Consider the following 25546-nt stretch of genomic DNA (forward strand, 5'->3'; position numbering starts at 1 on the left):
ATAACAATAACAAAAGAAAATAATGCAAAATTATTATAAATAAATTTTTTTAGGTAAAATGTAACTTTAATAATGGGATTAAGTATTAAAATACACAAAAAAAAAAAAAGTACCTCATTAACGAAGGGAAAATAACCAAAAATTTCTTTTCTTATTTGTTTAATTTTTATAAATATTTTTTCCGATTCGGTATTTCTAATAATTCAAAATTTTTATTTCTGGTTATGATTTTAATTTTAAATTTATTCAAGGAATTTCTAAGACTTTTAAATAACAATTAACTATTTTTTTTTTATTCTCAATTTGAATTCATTTATTTGTTATGTGCTTTTTTGTCCATTGTTAATGGCAAAATTAGAATATAATCCAAGTTTAATAAATATCTATTTGTTATGCAAGAGGGGATGTAGCTCAGATGGTAGAGCGCTCGCTTTGCATGCGAGAGGTACGGGGTTCGATACCCCGCATCTCCATTCTTTTTTATTCTCCTTTCTTTTTCTTTTTATAATTCACCCAAATTTGGAGCACACAAATAATTCAATACATACACATTTAAATATTTAAAGAAAATCAACTCAAAATGTTTTTGGTATTATAAGTATTAATATATATGTTTATTATTAAGTTTAGTGTCCACCGCATGTCACTCTTCATTTCTTATTTCAAATCAAATATTTTGAAGATGCTAACTTTTAGTTGTCATGTAATTCATTTCATGCTTGTCAAATTATCTATAAATAATTGCATATTTGTAAGACACATTCATGTTGGGAGAGAAACCTATGAAATTCGAAGAAAAGCGGAGAAATTTTGAAATGTTGAGTATTTTTAATAGTTTCTTTATTCTATTTATTTTAACATTATATTTTTTGATATTTGTGTTTCAATTATGTCTTATTTTTACGACATTTGGAATGTAAGTAGGACAATAGATGCAAAAAGAAATGACAACCGAAAGAAGATTATCTAAAAATGATATTGAATTTTTGTCAACGTAAAATAAATCACACTTTTTATGATGAATATTCTAAATTAAAGTTGAATATTATTATATGTTCGTAACCTCTTTATGTTACAAATTCATCCATTAACCTTCTCATCGATCTTCATAACTTTATTGTCTTCTCTTTATGTTTGGTTTTGTAACTATTATTTCTCACAATCCTATAAATAAAGGTCGTAAAGATCACTTGTATTCATATCACATTTGAGATCTATTATCTTCTCTATTTCATCTCTTTTTTATTCTTCTCTTTGTGTTGTTTCTTTCTTTTTTGTCTTACAACATTTTTAATATTTTACTCCAATTAAGAGACATCCTCGTTGTGTGAGATAATTTCAACCATATGATTGTCTTTTCTAAAGGATGACATAAACATGTTAGATTTTATGATTTATATGTCCATAAAAATTACACTTTTTTCAAATCAACCCTTTTCTCAAAATAAAAAAAACTAACCTACATACAATAAATTTCAATTTTGATCAGTTTTTCTTAAGATATGAAAGATCTTAGTATTCCTCTTATTTGAATACAATAGTTGATTTATTTATATCTCCTTTTTAATATTGATGTAATAATAACAAATAAAGTTATAATCAATCCAAAAACATATTAAATATATCTAATTTTAAACATGCCTAACCAATGGTATTTAATCATCCATATTCATAATAAAAACGAAAATGTAAATTCTTATTTTTAGTGTAATTAATGAGTAAACTTTTGTAAAAAATCTAGTTTACTTTGTAAATATTATTCTGTCATCCAGAAATCCAGGAAAAATTTAAGACAACAAAGGCCAATAAAGACCAAGCCCAAAGAGCTAAGATGAAATTATGTATTTCATGGAGTGTTCGACTACGTTTGATGGTCCCGGACTTACAATGATGAAGCACGGTGAGTTTGTTGGTCAGTCAATAATCCGCCATAGGAAATACATTTAATTGATACATGATTTACTACTTGCAAGAAAGGACAACAAACATGGAAAAAGCTTCAATTTCTCCATGGATCAATGGCCTTTATAATAATAATGATAATAATGAATGTAGGAAAATAATAAATAGGTTAGTTGTTAATTATGAACAATAATGCAATTATTAGGTTGTATATTAGGTGGAATAAATTTCCACACATTAGTACGAAGGTGGATTCTTATCCATCATTTATTAATTGCCTACTCTTATAAATAAAATTTAGCCTTTAGGAGTTGAAGATCAACAAGAATCTTATCAGATAAGGGGTCATGTCCTGTCTGATTTAATTTTATCTTTTAATCTTTCAAATTTCAATTATGTTTGAAATCCGGGGTCTATAAATAGACTTTCAAGTTTGTAATGCAAAGCACGTTAGAAATATTATCAAGTTATAAAACACTAAGCTCACAATATTCCGACTGCATGTATATGTTTAGGTTGTGATAAATTTAAAGGTACGAAATTCTAAATATAATAGATTTAGATATATACGGAAAGAAGTTATAATAATTAGATTAAAATATAAAAATTTAAATATAAGACTTGCATATATAAAAAAAGAATCTCTTTATAAATAATATCTTTTATACAATTTGAAGGTAACTTATTGTCACCTATGAGCTTGATCCAAACTTTTATTGTCTTCAAATTTATCTAGATAGTGCAACATAAAGTTATCCATAAGGAAACACATTTTCCAATAAGATATATTCCAATAAGATATATTCCAATATTAGGAATTGTTTGTCCACGTGCTTTGTTAACTATCATTGCAAAGCATAAATGAATGAGGAATTGTTTTCTCTTAAACTTGAATGGATATCCATAGTCATTGTACGAGCTTAATGGTAATCGTGGAAGAAAAAACTTGTTTTCCTGCATGATCACCAATTTCTATTTTACATATATAATATTTTTGCTCAATGATCAACATATCAATCTTGTCCCATTACACAATCCATTTGATGAATCCTAATTTAATCAAGGAACCCTTTTATAGAGTAGAAAAAAATGTTACAAAAAACTTTTCAACTTTCAAGTGTTTAAATTTGTATTGTTAATTAGAATCAATAAGGTATTTAATTTTTAACTAATTTCTCAAACGTAAATGAATAAATTTCAACTCTTCACATCATTTACTTTAATTTCACTAAACTTAAGTATAATTAATTAAAAAGCAGTGAGTAAATGAAAAATCATTTGCATTCAAACTTTTTAGATTGTATATGTTTTAATTCCACTTAACTTTAAGTAGAATTAGTTCAAAAAGTAATGAAAAAGGACGATGCCTTTTATAATTATATATATTACAAAAAAAAATTAAAAATGAATTTACATAAAACTAGTGCTTTGAAACATAGAATTAAACTCAATGGTATAATAAAGAGAAAAAAGTTTCTCCACGTTGAGAATTTTATATATACTATAGATATAGATATAGATTATCGGCAATATTTAGCATTGTTTGATTATATGTAATTTTTTTAAATATGGTAAATAATAATTAACCAACAACTCTGAATTTTGTAATCTTGATCTTCTCACTCCCTAACCCATAACCCATGTTCTAATACAATTAATTTGAGATATAATGAGGTAGTCATTACCATCCAAAATTAAATATGATTGACCTGTTAGGCTTCTTAGATATTCTTTAAATATTATATATAGTGTCAATGGAAACAAACATAATACATAAATGGAATGCAAAATGAACGAGAGAATACAGAAAAGAATTCAATTGTAAAAGGCTACCTTATTTTCTAAATATTTTCAATTTTAAACAATTCCATTTGTGTATTCAGCAACAAATTAGAATTAAAAAGCAAAGTAAGAAAAAGGACATTAAAGTTTACGATGGTAAAAATATCTTATGTGAGGTTGGTATTATGAGCTAATAATAACTTGTATCCAATCTACACATTTGAGTTTGTTTTATTCTTATTATTTTTAAGACTTTCCTACCTCTCATTCTTACTCATTTTTACTTTTTATTCATTTATTTAAAAATTTACATATGATTTATTTTTAAATCCTATTAATTTGTAACATTGGTTATTCCAATTATTTGATAAAATTATTTAAATATATTCTTTTTTTTTTTTTAAAAAAAACAACATAAACATTTTTAAACCATAAATACATATTTTAATTTTAGAGTGTATCCTGATATAAATAAATTATACTTATTTTCCTTTATTTTAGATCAAAGAACAAGAAATTGAATAGTACATTTGTTTTAAACTTTGTTTTTTTTTTCTCTCTCTCTTTTGAAACTTTAACTTATCAATTTTATTTTTGTCTCTAATTCCACTTTTTATCTACTATTAAAAAAAATATATAATTTGAAAACTACCATCTTCATATTTTTTTTAGATTTTAACTAAAGAAAAACAGAGGTTATGATATGAAAATCAAGGAAGAAAAACATGATTTTTAAAAAAATAAAAAATCAAAAGGTGATAATCAAATAAGATCTAAATTATCAGGTATTGAATTTAATGACTCAATGACAAGAAAATTGGGTGCAATGAATAAAATTATTTATTTATTTATTTTAGAAGGATTTATGGAGATTTCAAATAATCAATCAAACATGGGAAATAAAAGCTTGATAGTCCATATTTTATTTATTTTAACACTAGTTAGACCATAAAACTAACTTTAAATTAATGAATAAGGAATAAATTGAGATATTTTCATGTGCAATAGACGTGTTACCATCGAGTACATTGATATTAGAAGTTTCTTTAAATAATAAACTTTTAAAAATTACGTAATAATTTCACCTTTTTCAAATAAATATTTTAAAATTCACAACCGATTCCATTTTGAATTCAAATTTATTAAATTCACGCCAAACGCATTTTTCAGATATGATTTTGGTTTATAGAATAAATTGGAAACAAAATATTGGATTAAGAACTAAGTGAAAGAGCTCATTCATTTAATCTTAATCAAATAAATTTAAGTTCGATTATTATCAACAAATGCGGGGATAGCTCAGTTGGGAGAGCGTCAGACTGAAGATCTGAAGGTCGCGTGTTCGATCCACGCTCACCGCATTAATTTTTTCCTCAAATTTACAAAATACGAAAAAGAAAAGAGAATAAAAGAATGGATGGAGATGCGGGGTATCGAACCCCGTACCTCTCGCATGCAAAGCGAGCGCTCTACCATGTGAGCTACATCCCCGTTTTGATAATTAAGGCATTTTATTTGTATATAATCTTTCAATATTTGATTATTGTTTTGTATTACAAACCATTATTTTTCTAATTTACCCCATTTTAAAATATATATATATAAATAATATACTACATTCATATTTGGATAGTAGGAGAATAATCATCCACAAAAAGTTCAAAGCTATTTTGGACGATAAAATGCAATCAAATCACTGGAAATTTAAAGAGTATTAGAAAGCATGAACATAATAAGAGATAGAAAAATAAAATCAAGTAGGAAGAAACCGGTGGTAAAGAATATGGGATTGAAAAATGGGAGAACGAAATGAGTTAATGTTACAAACTAAACCTAAAATGTTAAATCCAAACATGAATTCTAGATTACGTTACATAATATTCTCATTCTATTATGATACTTCAAACACTTACTTAGGGAGTAATTAACATGGTTTCAGTATTTTGAATTTAGTCCTTAGTATTTTAACAATAATATTTCTATCTTGACCTACCAATTTTACCATCTTTAGTTTATCAACGAATTTGTAAAATATAACATCTTATAGATTTGAGCAATTTGAAAATTGAATGCATTTTTTATATTACACATCATGCATCTCGCAGAGAATACGAATCCGATGCACCAATTCAATGTGTAGTCATTGCATCCAATTAACATCGGTTGGACTCAACAAAAGGTATTAGAGCAAGTCTAGGTAAAGATTCTAACGATACCTATTTTATATAATCAACCCTAAAGTTTTTGGTATTATAAGTATTAACATATATGTTTATTTTTAAGCCACCACATGTCACTATTCCTCTCATCCAATTTTTATGTAATGCATAGATAGAGTAGAAGCTGAGGAAAATGGCAGTTTAAATTTTTTAATGGAAAATATTGCATTTCCAATAGTTTATAGATATAACAGCAGCCACTTTTAATTATTATTATTATTTATTATATAGAGAGAGAAAGAGAGAACTAAAATGATTTGACAAAAGCATGAGGAAATAATCTTGGTAGAAGTGAATATTTTGCCTTCACAATTAGAGCATATATTCCATAACAGGGGATGTGAATCACTGCTAAGCCAAGGTACCTGTAGTGGAAATTATCACACATCAAATCTCTCTGTTCAAATGGTATGTAAAAGTTTAAACGTATTCTCCTATATTAGCTCGAAAAGGACATTCCGTGTTCAAGATACCTATAGTGTCTTTTTTTTCTTTTTCTCTACAGCGATTACCCTTTAAAACTTATGCTCATTTTTTATTCTTGAAAGCGAGAGGAAGTGTTGATAATATACATAAACTATCCAAACAAGTCTTAACCTATTAGTTTACGTTGTTTAGCTTAGTAGTAACTTAACATGGTATTAAAGGACGATTTCTCGATTGAAATTCTTAATTTTCATTTATCTAATTTCTTCGGAGAGCGTCAATATATAAGAAAATAAATTTCTAAACTATCAATTTAAATTTTTGTGCCATTCTGACAAGAGTTGTAATCAACATACCAGAGAGGAGCCCAAGGTGTACTGAGCTCAAAGAAAGGATATGGCCACCTGAGGTAAGTAAACAGAAGTTTGTTATTTTCTCAGTTTTGAAAGATACTAAAAGGAAACTCAAGAACAAGAATCGATTGCATACCAATTTACACAGCACGCGTGCACCGTCCATTGGAAAATGACATAGAGACCGCCGAAGGCCACGAAGTATGCGAAACCACCGAAAGGAAATGACTGCAAAAGCAAAGCACTTCGGTCGAGCATGGACAAGAGATTGAAGAGTCTTTGTGATCCAAAAAGTGAAACGATATGAACTTGGGTTTCTTCTTGAACATGTGATGATACTTACAAGGCTATTGAGAGCAGTATCTCCAAGAAGAAAAACAGCGTTCAGAGCATGGATGGAACCAATCAACTGCCAATAACAAATAACACAAAAGGAATGGAAGTGAAGTATGCAGTGGAAACTAGAATGTTGTTCTACTCTAGTGTAAGATGAAAAGAGTTTTGAGGGAATCAAACTGTTATTAACATAAATGTAAACTCAACAAAAAGTATGCATAGTTTTATAAATTCAGCTAAGAGAATGGTTTTTAACAAATGTAGAGATAAAAGCAAATCAAATTTACTCTTGCCTATCAATTCAAGCACTCAGATGTAGCAGTGATTCAATATAGTATCAAAACCAGTGATTTTAAGTTCATTTTCATGCGTAGTGTGTTTGGTTTTGTGCTGATATTTGAGCCTAATTTGCACTATCTTTTTAGCTCAAGCACGTAGATGTAGTGTGATGATTTAACAATAACATGCTAGACCAAATGAAACTTGCAGTAGAATGAGTTTTTATCATCCATATAACCTGTTACTTCCATCAATCTAATGCAACAAATATAAGAAAATTATCGTATGAGAGCAGCTCAAGAAAATAATAAGCTAATAAACGGCATACATCAAGCATAATGTTACAAGAATCCCCTTCAACTAGAACCTTCTTCTTTCAAAAGTTGTAATATTAACCTTCAATATAATAGATGTTTCAAAACTACCTTGGAGTTGGAATCTGAGTACCAACTTCAATCCTAGGTTACTAGGGCATCATTCCAAATCCTAATTTTCATCCAACATTCTAATGGATTTTTACTTCAAGGTTAGATTTGAAGCATTTATGAAAAGTCAATAGTAATATTACAACTTTTAAGAATAATTCTGTTTTAAAAGTTCAGAGGCACTTTGTATAATTCAGGAGATAGTGAGATACATAATGTAATAGTAGTGCATGTTCCAGTTTCTGCAGGTTATGTGTGCATCTTAACAAAATCCAAAGAACTAATAATGTGAACTTATGAATGATAATGAAGTTATTTAACCAAGATTTTTGGTCACCAAGCTTGATTAAGAATACAATGGAACTAAGGATAAGAAGGATTCTGAACTACTGAAAAGATTGTGTTGCAGGCTGATAATCAAATTGACCTAGGAAAGTCAATACACACCAGGCTGACTTGGAAATTTTCACCAAGTAGAAATGGCACGAGAAGGCACCAAAACACTACGTCGGTTAATACAGAAGCACCTGCTGCTGCCTGCAATGCATCAAAAGTACAGGTAATGCAAAAGCTCACAGAAAGAAGAAGAAAAAAAGAGTATAATGTCCCAAGTATTCTACAGATTCTTCTAAAAGAACAACAAACAACTTTTATTAGTAATGACATAACGCAAAAGAGGAGACAAGATCCTCAAGAACCGCCAATGAGCTTACAATTTGTCGTAAAGGGTGAAAAGAGGGAAATCAGAAAACTCTTTACAGAAAGAACTTCAATTTAATTTGATAGAGTCCAAATTTTCCATCTTCATGAGCTATGATGCATCAAGCAAGCAATTTAGCAACAATGCAGGCACTTATGAAGTATGATATATACACCAACTAAGCAAAAGAGATATATTGAGGATAGACACGTATACATAAACTATTTTGATCAAAATGTTGAGGCTAACAAAAGATCGTAGTGTAGAGAGGTGATTTGGAATTAACCAGATATGCCATTTGCATAAGAGTTCCTAAACATCCTGCTTTCTCCTGAAATTCCTGTTGAGCACATTCGTTTTGCACTTTTATGGTATCCTCTTTAACAATGTCTACATTCTTTTTCAGATCTTTTTCCATGAGTTTAACATCCTCCTCAGTTTTGGACCGGGTTTTCCTGGAAGGACACCAATACCCATATGCAGATACAACTGTCCCCAGCTGCAAAGTAACAAGAGTTATCAGAAAAGTTTTCAGGCAGAGTAACTAATTTAAAATAATTTGTAAGCACTCTACAAAACTTTTAGATTAACTTATAAATTTGGTTCTTATGTTTGAGCTTAGTTTCTATTGGGTTCCTATCCTTGTACTTATTGACTTTCAACTTGATCCCAATGATTTCAAAAGTTCTAATATACACCCTAAAATTTGATTGAACCTCACAAATTGTCTGCCCTCGTTCTTAGAGTCCTTACAAGTTGTAATAATATTAAGTATGTGGGAATGAGCTAATGTTTCTTTCTACGGCCTAATGTCGAGTGAGATAAGTGAGAATGAGTATCTGGAGAGAGTAAAAAGATGAGGTTTAACTAAACATTAGTGTTCAATATTTTGAAGTTAAATAAGTTGAAGTGAGGATGTGTTTTGAGTATAAAGTTTTAGGATGAAGTTTTTCCATGAATGTGAAGGAACTATTTAGCCCATAAATTGGTGTTAAACAACTCACTTCTATAGTAAACACTATTGAAGTTATTAAGCACAAAGTTAAACAACAAACTTTTTATATTTATCAGGAACTCCATTATTAAATATCTTTTCTATTTTGCATATTTATCAAATAACTACATCTTACTTATTACACTTCAAATATAAACTTGCTAACTCTAACATATTAACTACGGGCTAAATTGAAAAATGTTAACATTATAAAAAGTACATTAAAACTAAACAATTAAAGGGACTACATTGAAACTCAACCAAAACCATATAGACCAAATTGATAGCAGACATACCGCAAAATAGATTGCTACTAAAGCCATTGTCCACCTAGAAAAATCAGTTCCACCAAAGAAACAAAGCATTAGACAAAAAGAAAAGAAAAAAAGAGGAAACAGCCCAGATAGTTTAAGAACTCTTGTTGCAAACTTATTCAAAAAAATCAATGCTAACTCCCTCACGTTCCATTGTTTCCATACAAACCAAGTCAGGGAGAAGACAATTTAGAAGTGAATTAAACTTACTGAGTGTAGAAAAAGAAGACAAAAGGTCCATGTAAGGCAACGATCTCATACAGTAACTGAACACAGCAAACAAAAGCAAAAGCCCTGTAAAGTAGAAGCCATGAAGGACTAAGATGCCTCCAATGAGTAGACCACAAATCAGAGAGAAGCAGAGGCTTAGTCATTGACTTTCTTATGAATTTCAAAGCAAAAACACATGGAATGGCGATTATTAGACCACAAACAGGCACTTGCCATCTGACCCAATACCGCCACCCTTCTTCCACAGGCGATTCGAACATTTTTAAGAGAAATCAAAGACGAATCCTCCAACCCCTCAAGCTGAAATGGGTGAAGGATGGGCTTAAGATCAAATGGGGAAATGGGGTTTGGTTATTGTTGATGATATAATTAATGGGGAGTGGTCACATAAATTTGGATTCCTGTGAGGTTGGAAGAGAAGCAGGAAGTTGCAGTTGGTAATACCAATCAGCAGATTCGGCACCTTGCAATTTGTCGCTTCTTGACTGGTTGACTCTATTGGATCCGATTATGGGCCTTCGTTACGATGCCATGCCAACCCAACCATGGCCTAAACCATTTGTTCTCTTAAGCCGTGAGAGATTTAATCCATTCACACGCCATACGTCCGATCCGTCTTAAAAGAAAAAAACTGTTTTTGTAAGAAATTCATTCTTATGAAATTATTTAAAATACATTTTAAAAAATCGTTTTGAATAGTTTCAAACACCCTAATTTTTTTAAAATAACTTATTTTTTAAATTAAACACTTAAAAATGTAATCTAAATACGATCATTTCTAAATACCATAAAATTAAAACATAGTTTATATTTAGATTTTGGCTTAATCTTTAAACAAATTTAAATTTAATACTCATTTTTCTCTTACCAAGATATCAAGATTCTTATCGTTTAATATTGTTAAAAATTTAATCACAAATTCAATTATGGAAACTTACGTAAATATAACAAAATATCAAATTATTTACCGTGTAACAAAGTGCATAAAGTTAGCCATCTTTTAAATATTTCAGGTTTGTCTTTTTATCTTTCTTCTCTTCCTCGTTATTCGTCTTTCTTCTTTCTTTTTTTTTTTCTTGCGATTTCTTTCTATCATATTTCTTATTTTTCAATTCTTTATTTATTACCACGAGTGATAATAAATGTTCAAGCTCTTCATTTGAAAGATACATATTTAGTCCATGCTTAATATCAATATCGCAGTTACCAAAATGTTGAACCTGGTATAGTCATCAACATCTCGATCTAATCAATTTTAGGTTGTTCAGAACTAGTGCCAACCATCATGTGATGAGTCCTCATCACCACGCTATTCAACATCCTCTCTCTTAACTTCATCAATTAATTCATCAAATTCCTATATTCGTCACATATGCAGTCTTCATCGACATTAATTTTATATCGGCCGAGTCCCCTTGTAGATACACCAAAAATATTTTCTATTTCGTATATATCTAGAGAGGTAATGCATTTTGTCATTCAAAATTGTAGTCGACGTAAAATCTATCATCAACTGTGTTATATGGATCTATACGTCATTGGTTAAGGGGTTAGTGATCATATATGACCAAAAGAATAATCAAGTGATAAGTAATTTTGTTGGAAGGTGTCAAGGGTGGTGTGGGGGAATAAGAGGCCAGTGATGATGAATTTTGCACTAAGTTGTATGGAAAGTAAAGTTGGGTTGATATGATCAATTAGCTAGGTTTGTTTATATCACTTCATCTCAACCCACTATTGCTACCATGCACTAGTTTGGGGGTTAATATATATATAGGGCATACATGCATCCTTGCCTTTTAAAAGGAAACCTAATTCACAATCCTTTCTTACTAAATACGTAGGAACTTTAGATTATCCAATAAAATTGTATAAACATCTTAGGATATATAAGATCATGATGATTTGGGTCAATTCTACTTAACCACAAATTCCTCATATCCAATGTTACATCTTACTCCCAATTCCCCGAGAGATCACCCTTTAAGTCTAAATTTGTCCATCCTCTATCAAATAGCACCTTCTTAGCAACACAAATATGTGAGACATTACAAAAAGAAAAACAAGAAATAAACTCATAATTAAATACACCAAAGAGAAGTGAATTAAGATAAAAGCATATATATATATAAATAAAAAAGTCAACTATATTGCATATGCAACCAAGATTCACCATGAAAGAAAATTTGAAAAGAACGCAATTCTATGAAATTTCCATAAGGTTTGACTTGGCCAACCTTATGAAAAATCTGGATATAAAAATTCCAATTTGCAAATCACAAAGGTATAATTCAATTAATCTTTAAAATTCAACTGATCCATAAACAAAGTTGATGCTGGTCTGATGTTGAATGAGACTAATTCTCATATATATGGTTGGAGATTTAATTTTTGCCTTCATGGGGTGGTAACTCTTATCAAAGACACTTACATGTACCTTTTAAATGCATTTTTTTTTTCAAAGTGTTAAATACAATAATATTCATTCCCACACTTAAATTATATAAATCCTAATATTCTTTGGGCTTGCTATAAAAAATAATCTCATATTGTGAATCATATCCATTTAAAAATATTTTACTTAAATTAAATTGACATGAAATAATATTTACTAACTTCAAGTTTGTAGATAAAAGATATAATTGAAACTCTTCTAGAAGTCATAAATTAAATAAATATCATATTTTTTTCGATTTAAGTGCCATTTGAAAAAATTCTCCACTACCTTTTCGGTTTGGTAAAACAAGTTTAAATTAAATATAATTAAAATTATTTATCATATTTGTCATACTTGTAATAGACAAAAAAAAATGAAATTTTTTTTGTCATATGATACAATTTTCTTTAAAATTAATCACACTTAAAAAAAACGTTAATCTATCTTTAAATTCTTCTATAAACTTTATAATTTATTCTTAGTAAAAAAAGTCAAATTAAAAGTTTATTTTAGTTATTATATAAAAAAAGAGATGTGTTTATATTTATTTAGCAAGCATTATTCTATTATTGAAATTGAAATTCACTAAACGTTATTTTACTTCTTTTCGCACCTAATTATTCTATTATTTTAAAAGTTACAGCAATCTCGAAGGGAGCCTTAATTAGGTAAACTTAATTAAAACCATAAATTACAAATTTGTCAATGAATTTTGAAGTTTGTGCTAATTTAGTCCTAAGTTAGTCTATGATAATTTTTTTTAAAAAAATAATTCTTTAAGTAGATATAAATTCATATTTGTAAATTTTTTTAAAAAGAAAAAAGAAAAAAGAATCAAAATGAAGTACTAAACTTGTAACTTTGAATTGAGGATCAAATGAATCGAAAACAGTAAGGGTTAGAGGTTTATATGATCCAAAGTTGAAGGTTTTGGAATATATATTAAATAAAGTTATAAAGAAGAAATAGAAATATAAACTTTTCTTAAATGGAATGTTATTTCCTTTTTTTTTTTTTTTTTTTTTTTTTTGCTTAGAAGGGGTTTAATTTATTTCCAAAGCCACCAAAGTTGATTGAGAGAGAGAGAGAATACATAAATAAATAAAAATGATGGAATTTTAGTAAAACGGAGATGCACAATTGAATAGGGATTTTAGAGGAAATGTACTCTTTGGTATGTTGTGACAATCAAGGAAAGTTTTACTATGATATCTGCCTTCTTCTCAACTTTAAATTACTTTTATCTGCCTCAAAGCTTCAATTTCTATTTCTATATAAAAACCACGTTTGGTTTCAAAAGTTTTTTTTTCTTTTAAGGAAAAAAAATTAATTTCATGACAAAGAAAACTCCATTAAAAGACAAAAATCTATTACACTTAATTTTGAAAAGTGTCCATGCCATAAAACGTTTCAAAAACTCTCTTAACTTATTAAAAATATTTGACTCGTACCCATTTAGGAAGAAATTTTTAGTAATTCTTGTATTATTATATTATATCCATCAACACTACAAATTAATTTTCATAAATGTCCGTGGATTTCATTCTATTTCAAAACATTTTGATTATACATAAATAAACGAAAAATGAGTTTCCTACTTACCGATATACAATTTTTTTCCCTATTAGGGCTCTCCTACTTTTACTTGCAAAAGCAAAACGTACCATATAAGCAAGGAGGTGTGGTAAGAGGTCTTTGTTTGAGTAAAAAATTGATGGAACATTTTATTTAGAGTAAAATACAATTTTTTGTCCATTAATTTTTTGTGGATTTTGAATTTAGTTTCCAATTTGGTTTCAAGATGCTAATTCTTTTATCTTAAATTTTAAGTTTAGTTTCGATTGAACTTGTAATTGCAATAATACTTAATGTTCACTATTCACCAAAAAATAAAAACAACAAGTTTAGCATTGAAATTCTGAGTTCGCATATACTAGCTAGATCGATCCTTTCATTTTGTATTTAATAGGTTCTTAAAGTTTCATTTATAACGTCAAATTAGGTTGTTGAACTTTCAATTTAATTTAAGATATCATGTATCACTTTTGTATACAAAATTGAAAGTTGATTATGTTGATGAGTAATGTGAATACGATAGTTTTAGAAAATATGAAACATGTTAGGAGCTGTTGAAATCATTATGGGCATACAATGTCATTGGCCATCAACAACTTCACAGGTAGCAACATCCCCATACTTAGTTTTCCTATTGAAGTCACTATTCGCCGTTGTAACAATTAATTAGTCACAATGAATAGTTTTGTGAAAGTCACTAAGCCCCATGCATACTGTTATCTAAATTGCATGATCTAACTCAATATGCATAGGACATGCTCCAATCCAACCGTATACTACATTCAAACGTTATTTCACTTCAAACAGTATTCTAATTCCTGAACTCGAGTCATTATCAACTACATTGAAAAGTAGAAAACTTCGTACGAAAACATAATAAATCCATAAGAAAGAAAAGAGGAATATAATTATATAGAGATAAAAGAATAGAGAGGGGCATTTAAGAGAAGGAAAAGAATCGAAAAAGGTGGGTTTAATTTTCTTTTTTCAAACGTCATAAAATAATATATGCTCAATTTGTTTGAATGAGAATATAGTTATGGGGTCAGAAATTAAATTAGCCTCAAAATTAGATAGCCAATCAACGCCGCAGTTCATAATCATACAAAAAAAAAAAAAAAAAGAAAAACTAAATAATAAATAAAGAGAAAAGTAGAAGTTGGAATGGATTGGGTGGGTCAAATAAATTATATTTATTCAAAACCATTTCATTTTTTTTTTATTTATAACATCAATAATTGAAAGGTATTTGAATTTCATTTGCCTTGTGTTTATGTGTCACATTTAATCGAGTGATTTTAAAGTGGCTTCAATTTTTAAATTTTTTGTTTGTATGTTGTGTTTATTGGAAAATTTTATTGCATTAAAATTATTAGTTAAATGACACACTCCACTTTATGTTGACAAATGGTTTCTACTACATGACTTCATTGGAATTTTTTATGGGCTATATTGAAAATTACAAATTATTAAGATAAATAAAAATCACTTTATTGTTGTTTGTTGTTATTACTATTCAAAGATTTGATGTTAATTTATTGTGTTATTTGGATAAATCACATTTAAGATAATAATAATAAAATATATAACGCAAAATTAAAATAATTATATATATATATAATACAAATATCTATTTTGTACACTTCTTTGCAAACTTTTGAAATTAAAAGTTATCGTTGATAGATACTACCATTTGTTAGTGTTGATAATTACTATTAATGATAGTTTTCTATTTTCTATCTTTATGAGTCTTTCCAGTGCTATGTTTTATCATATTGACAGTTATTATTGATAGTAACTATTAGTTATTTTTCAATTTGATGAAAAACTATCTCTTGCTATTATTGATGTTGACTATGGTGATAGTTTTTATAAATGGTAGTTACTGAAAGATAAATTTGATATTTTAAAAAAATTTACCAGTTGATTTTTCAACATTTGTTCTTTTTACTTATATTTTATTCTTGTGCTATATTTTTTAATTTATTTCTTGGATTGTGCTATTTGCTATAAATTTTTAAATTTAAATTTGAAAAAATAAGCCCACATACCATTATTCAAAGAAAAGACCGTAGATCCACGTAATTATCGTCTTTTAAATTTTACAATCAATTAATCAAATTATAAGTAATGGAAAGAGATTTAAACCCACTGTTTGAAGAATAGACGTTTGATAACTAATTGATTTTTAGGGTAGATATAGATTTGATTTTTTTTACGAGTTTAAAATATGCGTTTCTAGGTGAAGTTAAAAAAGTTTATATGCACCAAGAAAATCAATCCAAACGAATCCTTAAATTTTAGTTTTTTCAAATTAAACTTATATATAAACACTACTTCTACTTTTTATATTTTGGTATTTACTATCCCTAATGTTTGAAAAAACAAGCCATGTTTCAATTGATTCTTTGACAAATGTAAAAATCATCGTCAAAATAGTGAGATGAAGCAAACATAAATTTAAAAACCTAAAAACAAAATTGTTACTTAACGACGATTTTTTTTTTTTACTTCCTTTCAATTTGTATCTATTTGCTCTTCCTCTCACTTAAGTTTGAAACATGTTTTACATTATTGAGACACTAATTCTAGAAGAAATGATAAGACTAACTTAAAAAGACTTAACATACATCAAATCGAGTCAAGATGAGAAGTTCAGACCGAAAACAACACTAATGAATCTAGAAAAGATGTTTGGGAATGGGGTTGAGGTCAAGCCTTAACCAAGCTCCTTGTAAAATGCACATTGCATGAGTTATCTGATCTAAGAAAATTTGAATGATGTTCTGAGTGAATTTTGAAACTTAATCTTAAAAGATTCAAGCAAACAGTTCCATACATACACCATAAATTCTCTAAAAAAGTAAGCAAAACCTTCAACTCTAGGTTTTCTCCATCTTTTAAACTTAAGCACCAAAGCATTGTGTGACGTTCACCACACTGGTGAAGTATGATCATTCTTCTTTAAAATATCTTGTTCTCTCTCATACAAATAAAATCATCATATTGTTGTTGCTCTATGAAGTTAAAATTATGTCTTGTCTAAATTTTGACATCAACAAATATATCTTTTTTATAATCACAACTCGTATTTATTTAAGTTATAAACCAACTTTATCACCTCAACTATGACTTATAAAATTTTGAAACCTAAAATTATATTGTTTCATGTTAAATATTATCTTCAAACCCATTGAAATTGGCATATTAGATTGTTATAGACATTGTCATATATAATTTATATACTAATTCATATAGGAATAACTAATTAAACAAAGAGACTTATAAATGTGAAAGGTGTTTGAAATATTTTTAAACCCCTAAGAAAATGAAAAAGCTCAATAGTTGTTATTTAATTTGTAATTTTTTGACCTAAAGGTTTGCTCAAATAATAATGAAAACAAAGACTAATTGTTATTGTTCACACGAGATTTCAGGAGAAATTTAATTCGTGGAATCGAACTTTGTATTGATTTATGTATTGTGGATACAATCTCTAATATTTACTCCTTTGATTCTTTCTCTCGAATACAAAAAGTAAAATTTAAAACTTCGTGGTCTTTGATCTTCAAGAAGTTGTAACTACAAGTCAATTCAAGTTTCAATCTTCTGGAATTCAAGGAAAGTTTGATCTTCCAAGTCTTCGATCTTTCAGAAGGTTGATTTTTGAGGTTGATGATAACTTGCACGTCTTGAGAGTCTTCAGAAGTTTTTGTCTTCAATTCTTCAGAGCTTCGATTCTTCTCTTCAATCAAAGGTCCCCTCAAATGAATGGTAGATGTCTCTATTTATAGAGAAATTTTATGGGCTTTAAGTGGGCTTGGGCCTGTTTGTTTGTTAGGCTTGGGCCTATTTGTCTGTTGGACTTAGGCTTAGCCCATTTGCTTATTGGGCTTGGGCTTGAGCCCACCTGACACTCTGGGCTTGGGCCCATTTGCTTGTTGGGTTCGTGTCCGGGCCCAATTGTTTGACGGGCTTGGTCCATTATTTCTTACCCTAATTTATATTTAGGGCTTAATTAGATCAGGTACAAGAAAGCTTCATTATCCAAACCCAATCAAATTATGATTATCACAATATTTATTGTGATGACGTGGCATAATTTAATTGGCCAAAATTTATTGCTCAACAAATGCCCCCTTTTCGAGATTCGTACACCTGCATGAGTGGATGAATTTCGAAAACAATAATCTGAGATCAAAAATACAAGCGATTTGTTCTTGATTTTGGCTCCCATAAAAAATGTCAAATTAATCACTATGCATTTGGATATGAGTGATTAAAACACTACGTGAAATTTAATTAATTAATTTATTATTATCATTATTTTTAAATTGTAATTGGAAAATTGACGCTTAAAAGTAATAAAATTGGAATATTGTCAATTTATGGATGTAAGTTGTTTATTATTATTATTGACTCTAATGTTATTTTTTTTTTTTTTGTGTAAAAGAGAAATGGGATGGTAAAATTAGTACTTATTTATTTATTTATTTTATTATATTTTCTACATATTTAGAAGAAAAGAGAAGAAAGAAAAATAATAATAATAATAATAATAAAAATAAGAAAGATAAAAATGTGTATATGAATGACAATCTTTCTTCTTTTTTTTTTTTTTTTTAATTTAATATATATATGTATATATCTTCCTCTTTTGAATTATTATTATTTGTATAGAATATATAGATACATATTTTCCAGAAAACGGAAGAGAAAAAAAAAAGAAAAAGATAAATAAATAAATAAAATCTCAAACTTCTCCAAGATTTAAAAGAAAACTTTTTTTTTAAGATTTAGATAAAGATCTCAACAATTTAAATGTTTTAGATGAAGATCTCAACCATTTAAATGTTAAATCTCACCAATTTAAATATTAAATCTCAACAATCCTAGATATGATTTATTTTTAGTCCCTATAAATACGTGAGGCTATGGTGCAAAGAGGCACAACATTCACATCATTTATTGTCAAAGAGGGAGGAAGAAGAAAAAGGTTTTTCTTTGTTTCATTTTTTTTTTTTTATTGTTGATTTTTTTTTTTTGGTTTTTTTTTTTTTTTTTTAATTCCGCCGGCTGTCCTCTGTTAGTCAGCGGCGAAAGAAAAAAGAAGAAAAAAAAAGAGAAAGGAAGAAGAAGAAGAGGTGCAGAGACGTAGAGGAGAAGGAAGAAAAAAAAAAGAAAAATGGAAAAGGGGAAAGAAAGAGAGAAAAAAAAAAGAAGAAGAAGAAAAAGGGAGAAGTGGCAGAGAAAAGAGAAGGAGAAAAGAAAGAGAAAAGAGGGGGGGGGGGGCGCGGCAGACTAGGTGTTTCTTTCTTTTTCTTTTTTTTTTTTTTTTTATTTTAATTTTATTTTATTTTAATAAGTATCTATTTATAATTTTCTTTTTCTTTTTCTTTTTGTACGTATTTTTTTTCTTTCTTTTTTTTTTTATAATTTCTAAAAGAAAAATTCCCCCCCTTTTTTTTTTCAACCCTTTTTTTTTAATCTCTTTCTTCTCTCTCTCTCTTTTTTTTTTTTTTTTTTTTTTTTTTTTTACTTTTTATTTTTCATAAATGTTTATTGCTATTATTATCATTATTGTTTTAAAATTAGTTTCTTCCCTTTTTGTTAACTTTCCATTTTGTTCGGCATTTTTTTTTAGTCTATTATTTATTTACTTATAATTCTTTTTATTTTTTTTTTATCTTTTTTTTTTCTTTGTTTTCTATATATATATATATATATATATATATATATTTACCCTTTTCTAAAAGAAAGACTTTTCATTTATTTATTTGTTTGTTTGTTAATCCCTTCTTTTTCTTTCTCTCTTTTTTTTTTTTTTCAACTTACCTATATTTTTTTTTTCAGGTTTGCACCAACCAGAAGCTCTATCAAAGGTTGGTTCCATTTTTTTTTGTTTACTATTAACGAATTTTTTTTTTTTTAAAGAAAAAAGAAAAAAAAATGGAGATCCCATGCAAGTATATATGAAGTTAGATCTCCTGATGCGCTGCTTCTATGAATGTCAACTTTTGGGGACGCCCTACTGATTCCTCGACGCCTGGGGTTTGTTTGTGATAGACGATGCAACTCTATCATGACGCCCTACTGATCCCTTGACGCCTAGGGTTTGTTTGTGATAGACGATGCAACTCTATCATGACGCCCTGCTGCTTCCTCGACGCTTGGGGTTTGTTCGTGATAGACGATGCAACTCTATCATGACGCCCTACTGATTCCTCGACGCTTGGGGTTTGTTCGTGATAGACGATGCAACTCTATCATGACGCCCTGCTGTTTCCTCGATGCGTAGGGTTTGTTCGTGATAGACGATGCAACTCTATCATGACGCCCTACTGATCCCTCGACGCCTGGGGTTTGTTCGTGATAGACGATGCAACTCTATCATGACGCCCTACTGATTCCTCGACGCCTGGGGTTTGTTCGTGATAGACGATGCAACTCTATCATGACGCCCTACTGATCCCTCGACGCTTGGGGTTTGTTCGTGATAGACGATGCAACTCTATCATGACGCCCTACTGTTTCCTCGATGCCTAGGGTTTGTTCGTGATAGACGATGCAACTCTAACATGACGCCCTACTGATTCCTCGACGCTTGGGGTTTGTTCGTGATAGACGATGCAACTCTATCATGACGCCCTACTGATTCCTCGACGCTTGGGGTTTGTTCGTGATAGACGATGCAACTCTATCATGACGCCCTGGTGCTTCTTCGACGCCTAGGGTTTGTTCGTGATAGACGATGCAACTCTATCATGACGCCCTACTGATTCTTCGACGCTTGGGGTTTGTTCATGGTAGACGATGCAACTCTATCATGACGCCCTGGTGCTTCTTCGACGCCTAGGGTTTGTTCGTGATAGACGATGCAACTCTATCATGACGCCCTACTGATTCTTCGACGCTTGGGGTTTGTTCATGGTAGACGATGCAACTCTATCATGACGCCCTGCTGTTTTCTTGACGCCTAGGGTTTGTTTGTGATAGACGATGCAACTCTATCATGACGCCCTATTGATTCGTCGACTCTCGGGGTTTGTTCATGGTAGACGATGCAACTCTATCATGACGCCCTGCTGTTTTCTTGACGCCTAGGGTTTGTTTGTGATAGACGATGCAACTCTATCATGACGCCCTACTGATTCATCAACTCATGGGGTTTGTTCATGATAGACGATGCAACTCTATCATGACGCCCTGGTGCTTCTTCGACGCCTAGGGTTTGTTCGTGATAAACGATGCAACTCTATCATGACGCCCTGCTGTTTTCTTGACGCCTAGGGTTTGTTTGTGATAGACGATGCAACTCTATCATGACGCCCTATTGATTCGTCGACTTTGTTTTCATATGCTCTTTGTTCCAAGACAATGTCATCGACACTAACTTGCTTGTGATTATTTTCTTTTACAGACGATGGTTTACTTCACGGAACGATTCTTGTCTGGAGTTCGACATCTCGTAATACTTTCTGACAGAAATCAACCCAGAGAAGATGGACTTAGTCTCATTGTGGAGAAGCCGTGGGCTGGCGCTTTTGCAGATCATTGGCCACGCTTAGACAACAACTCAGTTCTTCCCAGGTTATCCGTGGAGGTACCCTTGTCCGAGGGAAAAAGCGCATGGGTCTTGCAATCTTCTATCCACAATGAGGCTCCTAATTCTGGTAGAGCTCTCACTCTTGGACAACGTTTAATTGAAGGCCAAACACGTTGGGGTACTGTGACCAAGGTCCCTGGAGAGTTTTGCTTTACTGACTGTTATTGGGAGTGGTTGGAGCTTGTAGTTGGTCGAAATACACGACTTCTTTACAGTACTCGTTTATATGGTGCCGTAACAGCTTCTTTATACACTTATGACCGCAACAGTGATGTTGTTCGAGCATTTTGTGAAGCATGGTGTCCTTCGACTAATACTCTTCATACTATGGCAGGCGAGTTATCCATTTCTTTGTGGGACTTATGGTCCTTTGGGGGTCTTCCCATTAAGGGAGATTTCTACGAGGAAAGGATCCCTTCTTTTAAAGAATTGACCTCCACATCGCGGGATAAGACGAAGTGTCTTCCGACGACCTGTCAATATCTTTTCCAGGCGTATTACTCAATAGTTTGTACGCAGAGGAATGATCGCTCGGCCTCTTCTAAGAATGACTCTCAAGTAACTATTGGCTCTTGGATTTCATTCTGGTATCTTGGATCTAAGAGCTATGATAAGCCAACAACGCGAAAGCAAAAGAAGGCGTCGCGCTCCAAATCTACTCAAAACCCTGATGGTTCGAAGATCCAAGCTCGTGAGTGGTCTTCTAGGGAGAGCATGTTATTCGCAGAATTTGGGATCAGAGATGATTTGAAGGATGAAACGTATTTAGCTGCCTTCTTATCTTGCTGGTTATGCCTTTTTGTATTTCCTCAGAAAGGATCGTTTCTTCGTCCTGGAGTGTTTAGGGTTGCAAGCCTAATGGCCGCTGGCACTATTTATAGTCTTGCAGTTCCAGTTTTGGCGAACATATACCATGGGCTAGGTTTGATAACCAAAGCCTCCAATCCGATAGGACGCATGGACTTTCACTTTCCCATGCATTACGTCCATGGCTGGTTAGCTCATTATTTTGGCACACATTATCCACTTCCCACGGAAGTTCGAGGGCCCAAGATGACTAACTTTTCAGGCGAAGGCGGGTCTATTTATTTTGGCGAATATGAGGCACGCGAATTGATCCATAATGGTGCGAGAATTCAGTGGCACGCTAGCCTCCAGAACAGAAGTAAACATGAACGCATGGTTGATACCCATGATTCATCGTTTCTGCAAACGTCATATTTCGTAAGCATGCGTTCTTGCTACTTGTCCTCTCGTTGCGAAAATACCTGGATCATAACATCATACAGTCCATATCGATTTGGACGACAGTTTGGTTTTTACCAGGACCTTCCTAATGATATAGGGGGTATGTCACCTGCGATCACGCTGGATAATATATTATATCACTGGAGAATATGTACGAGGCGTAACACTTTATCCGAGCTATACTTGCCCGCCCGTTCATTAGAGCCTTGCAAGCATGTGACTCAGCGATTTACAGACTGGTGGACTACGAAGCACGGGACCTATTTTGAGGATAACAGACACCATTTGGTGAGTAGTGCCATTCCTCCCCCTTCACAGCCTAGACTACCGAAGAACCGAGGGAGCAACCTAGGTGGTAAAGAAATTCGATTGGTTGAGGCGATGGCTCCTAATCTTGAGGAGGAGGTAAAGGAGCGTAAAGATGAGAGTGATAGCAGCAAAAGTGATCGTCATTGGAAGAGACCTTTGAAGAAAGCGAAGGTATCAGGTGATCATCCCGACGGAAGGGGTTTAAGTGCTTTGGAAGTTCCTGATGTTCCACCACTGGTTTGCACGTTTTCCCTTCTAACGTTTTTTTTTTTTGTTTTGTTCATCTTCTTCCTAAGTGACTTATTAATTGTTTACTTTTGCAGTCACCATTAAACGATCATCTTGAAGGACTTATAGAGCCAGACAGTGATGAATCTTTGACGGGACCTCACGCAGTTGATTCAGCATTTGAGGAAGTTGGTACCTCGAGAACTCCCGTCAATAAACCGACTGAACAATCCTTACGCCCATCTGCTCTTCTCGAGGAGATTCGTCGAGGCAAGATGACAGTGGGGGGAAAAGACCTTGAGAACCCTTCATCCAAAGAAGGTGCCTGTCCTAAAGCATCTTTACAAAAAGTTAGCTCAGCACATGCTCCCCTTAAGTTTTCTGAATTACCATTAGACGTTTCTAATAAACAGACTATGAGAAACCCTGAACCTTCTCAGTGGGTTGGTGAAAAGGTGGTTTCAAATTTCTTTCAGAAAACAGCCTTATGTATGTGGGAGGATATCCAAGATAAGATCATGCGAACTCCTTTTGAATATATCCCTAGACTTAGGCCAGAAATAGCGACGGTTCTCTCCGGGATTGAGAAGATTCATGCGGATGGCCTGACTTCTCTTGAAGAGTATCTAAATAGTTACCTTAAGAGGGTAGACAATTTTAACGATGTGCAATCTTCATATTCTGCACAGTTGTCGTCGACGGACAAAGCTCGTCAATTAAATGAGAAGACATCTGCCATCAAGGAAGCTTTGACTTTGGTGAAACAATTACGAGGAGATGCCAAAGTTATTCAGGAAAGAACCGTAGAGTTATCTTTAGAAAGGAAAGAACTGGAGAAGAGACTTCAGAGCATAAATGTTGAATCTGAACAGCTGTCGATCTTATCTTGTGAAAAAGCGGAGGCCATAGACCAACAAGAACTAGAAGTTGCCAAGCTCCAGGATGAAGTCAATACCCTTGAAAGCACCCCTGCTATTACTGAGGAAGCGATTGAGGCACTAGCTACTGTCCGCCAGAGCATGGAAGCTGCACGAGAAGAATTCAAGAACTTCAAGTGGAGGCTTTGATTTATGCCCCCCTTTGCCCCCTTTTTCTTTTGCTGCAAACCTTGTAGATGTGATTTTTTTTTTTTGAATTATAATGCAGACGGAATTTTTTTTTATTTTATACATATATATATATACACACATTTACATTTGTTTTGCCGTGTTTTCATATGAGCAGACAATGAAACATGACTCTTTTTTTTTTTTTTAATACATGTGACTGAACTTAAAGTGAACTTTAAGCTGCCTACGTACCCTTTTTATACTATAGGGATCAAGTCATGACGTAGTTCAAAATTTATTTATTTACTTATTATTATAATAAATTTTTTTTTTGTTTACATAACTGGATTAAGCATAAAACTTCTTGAGAAATCTGCCGTTGATTGGGCCAATTCGTAATCCGTCTTGATCAATGATTTTGTATGCTCCATTCGTGAAAACTTCTTTGACAATGTAGGGTCCGTCCCATTTAGATGTGAACTTATTTCCCGTATGCCTTGTCGTGATAATAGGTCTTCTTACTGCGAGCACTAAGTCACCAACTTGAAATGATCGGGGCCTTACCTGTTTGTCAAAGGCTTTTGACATTCGTGCTTGATAACATTCGAGTGCTTGTTGAGCTTCCAGTCTCTTTTCGTCAAGTGCTTCCAACTCTTCAAGGCGTAATCTAGCATTGTCTTCAGTAGTTAGCTCTTCTTGAATAGCCATTCTTAAGGAAGGAATTTCTCTTTCTAGTGGGAGTACTGCTTCAACGCCATAAACTAAGGAATAGGGTGTAACACCCGTAGGAGTACGATGGGTAGTTCTGTAGGCCCACAATGCTTCCCCAATCTTTTCTTGCCAATCTCTTTTTGTCTTAGAGACCACCTTTTTAAGCAGACTGCACAAAGTTTTGTTGAATGCTTCTGCCAATCCATTTGCTGCAGCATTGTACATAGAAGACTTGAACTGTTTGAAGTTAAATTTTTCGCATAGCTTGTCCATCAAAGTGTTAGCGAATTGTCTTCCATTATCAGTTACGATGCGATGAGGAATACCATATCTGTAAATGATGTGTGTCTGAACGAAATTTACAATGTTTTCCTTCTTTGCTTCTCTTAATGGCACGGCTTCAGCCCATTTAGAAAAATAAT

At 31.5% G+C, this 25546-nt stretch overlaps 2 protein-coding genes and 3 non-coding genes across 5 annotated transcripts; 3 read left to right on the forward strand and 2 right to left on the reverse strand.

The window, feature by feature from the left end:
* Positions 1-400: 400 nt before the first annotated feature.
* Positions 401-473, forward strand: TRNAA-UGC (transfer RNA alanine (anticodon UGC)). The gene has a single exon. It is a non-coding gene; the product is annotated as a tRNA-Ala (tRNA).
* Positions 474-4972: 4499 nt separating this feature from the next.
* TRNAF-GAA (transfer RNA phenylalanine (anticodon GAA)) lies at positions 4973-5045 on the forward strand. Its single transcript has one exon. It is a non-coding gene; the product is annotated as a tRNA-Phe (tRNA).
* A 57-nt stretch (positions 5046-5102) lies between these two features.
* Positions 5103-5175, reverse strand: TRNAA-UGC (transfer RNA alanine (anticodon UGC)). Its single transcript has one exon. It is a non-coding gene; the product is annotated as a tRNA-Ala (tRNA).
* A 916-nt stretch (positions 5176-6091) lies between these two features.
* On the reverse strand, positions 6092-10559 carry LOC103489896 (uncharacterized). Its single transcript, XM_008449230.3, has 8 exons — positions 9941-10559; positions 9713-9746; positions 8709-8921; positions 8170-8259; positions 7026-7091; positions 6819-6910; positions 6686-6733; positions 6092-6268 (listed from the first exon to the last, which is right to left on the reverse strand). The coding sequence occupies exons 1-8, from the start codon at positions 10219-10221 to the stop codon at positions 6151-6153; spliced, it is 942 nt and encodes a 313-aa protein (XP_008447452.2). The 5' UTR covers positions 10222-10559; the 3' UTR covers positions 6092-6150.
* A 10837-nt stretch (positions 10560-21396) lies between these two features.
* On the forward strand, positions 21397-24431 carry LOC127148930 (uncharacterized). The gene is made up of 2 exons (XM_051083364.1): positions 21397-23373; positions 23460-24431. The coding sequence occupies exons 1-2, from the start codon at positions 21397-21399 to the stop codon at positions 24429-24431; spliced, it is 2949 nt and encodes a 982-aa protein (XP_050939321.1).
* The last annotated feature ends 1115 nt before the right edge of the window (positions 24432-25546 follow it).

This window comes from Cucumis melo, chromosome 4 (genome assembly GCF_025177605.1).
Source record: "Cucumis melo cultivar AY chromosome 4, USDA_Cmelo_AY_1.0, whole genome shotgun sequence".
In the NCBI taxonomy this organism is placed as follows: Eukaryota; Viridiplantae; Streptophyta; class Magnoliopsida; order Cucurbitales; family Cucurbitaceae; genus Cucumis; species Cucumis melo.

Bases quoted from the DNA above. Each gene is read 5' to 3' on its own strand.
- LOC103489896 (XM_008449230.3), bottom strand. From the start codon at position 10,221: ATGTTCGAATCGCCTGTGGAAGAAGGGTGGCGGTATTGGGTCAGATGG. The intron at 9,747-9,940 runs GTAAGTTTAATT...TGATTTTTCTAG, and splicing joins GTCTTCTTTTTCTACACTCA to GTGGACAATGGCTTTAGTAG. The intron at 8,260-8,708 runs GTTAATTCCAAA...GATGCATTGCAG, and splicing joins TTATGCAAATGGCATATCTG to GCAGCAGCAGGTGCTTCTGT.
- LOC127148930 (XM_051083364.1), top strand. From the start codon at position 21,397: ATGGTTTACTTCACGGAACGATTCTTGTCTGGAGTTCGACATCTCGTA. The intron at 23,374-23,459 runs GTTTGCACGTTT...TTACTTTTGCAG, and splicing joins TTCCTGATGTTCCACCACTG to TCACCATTAAACGATCATCT.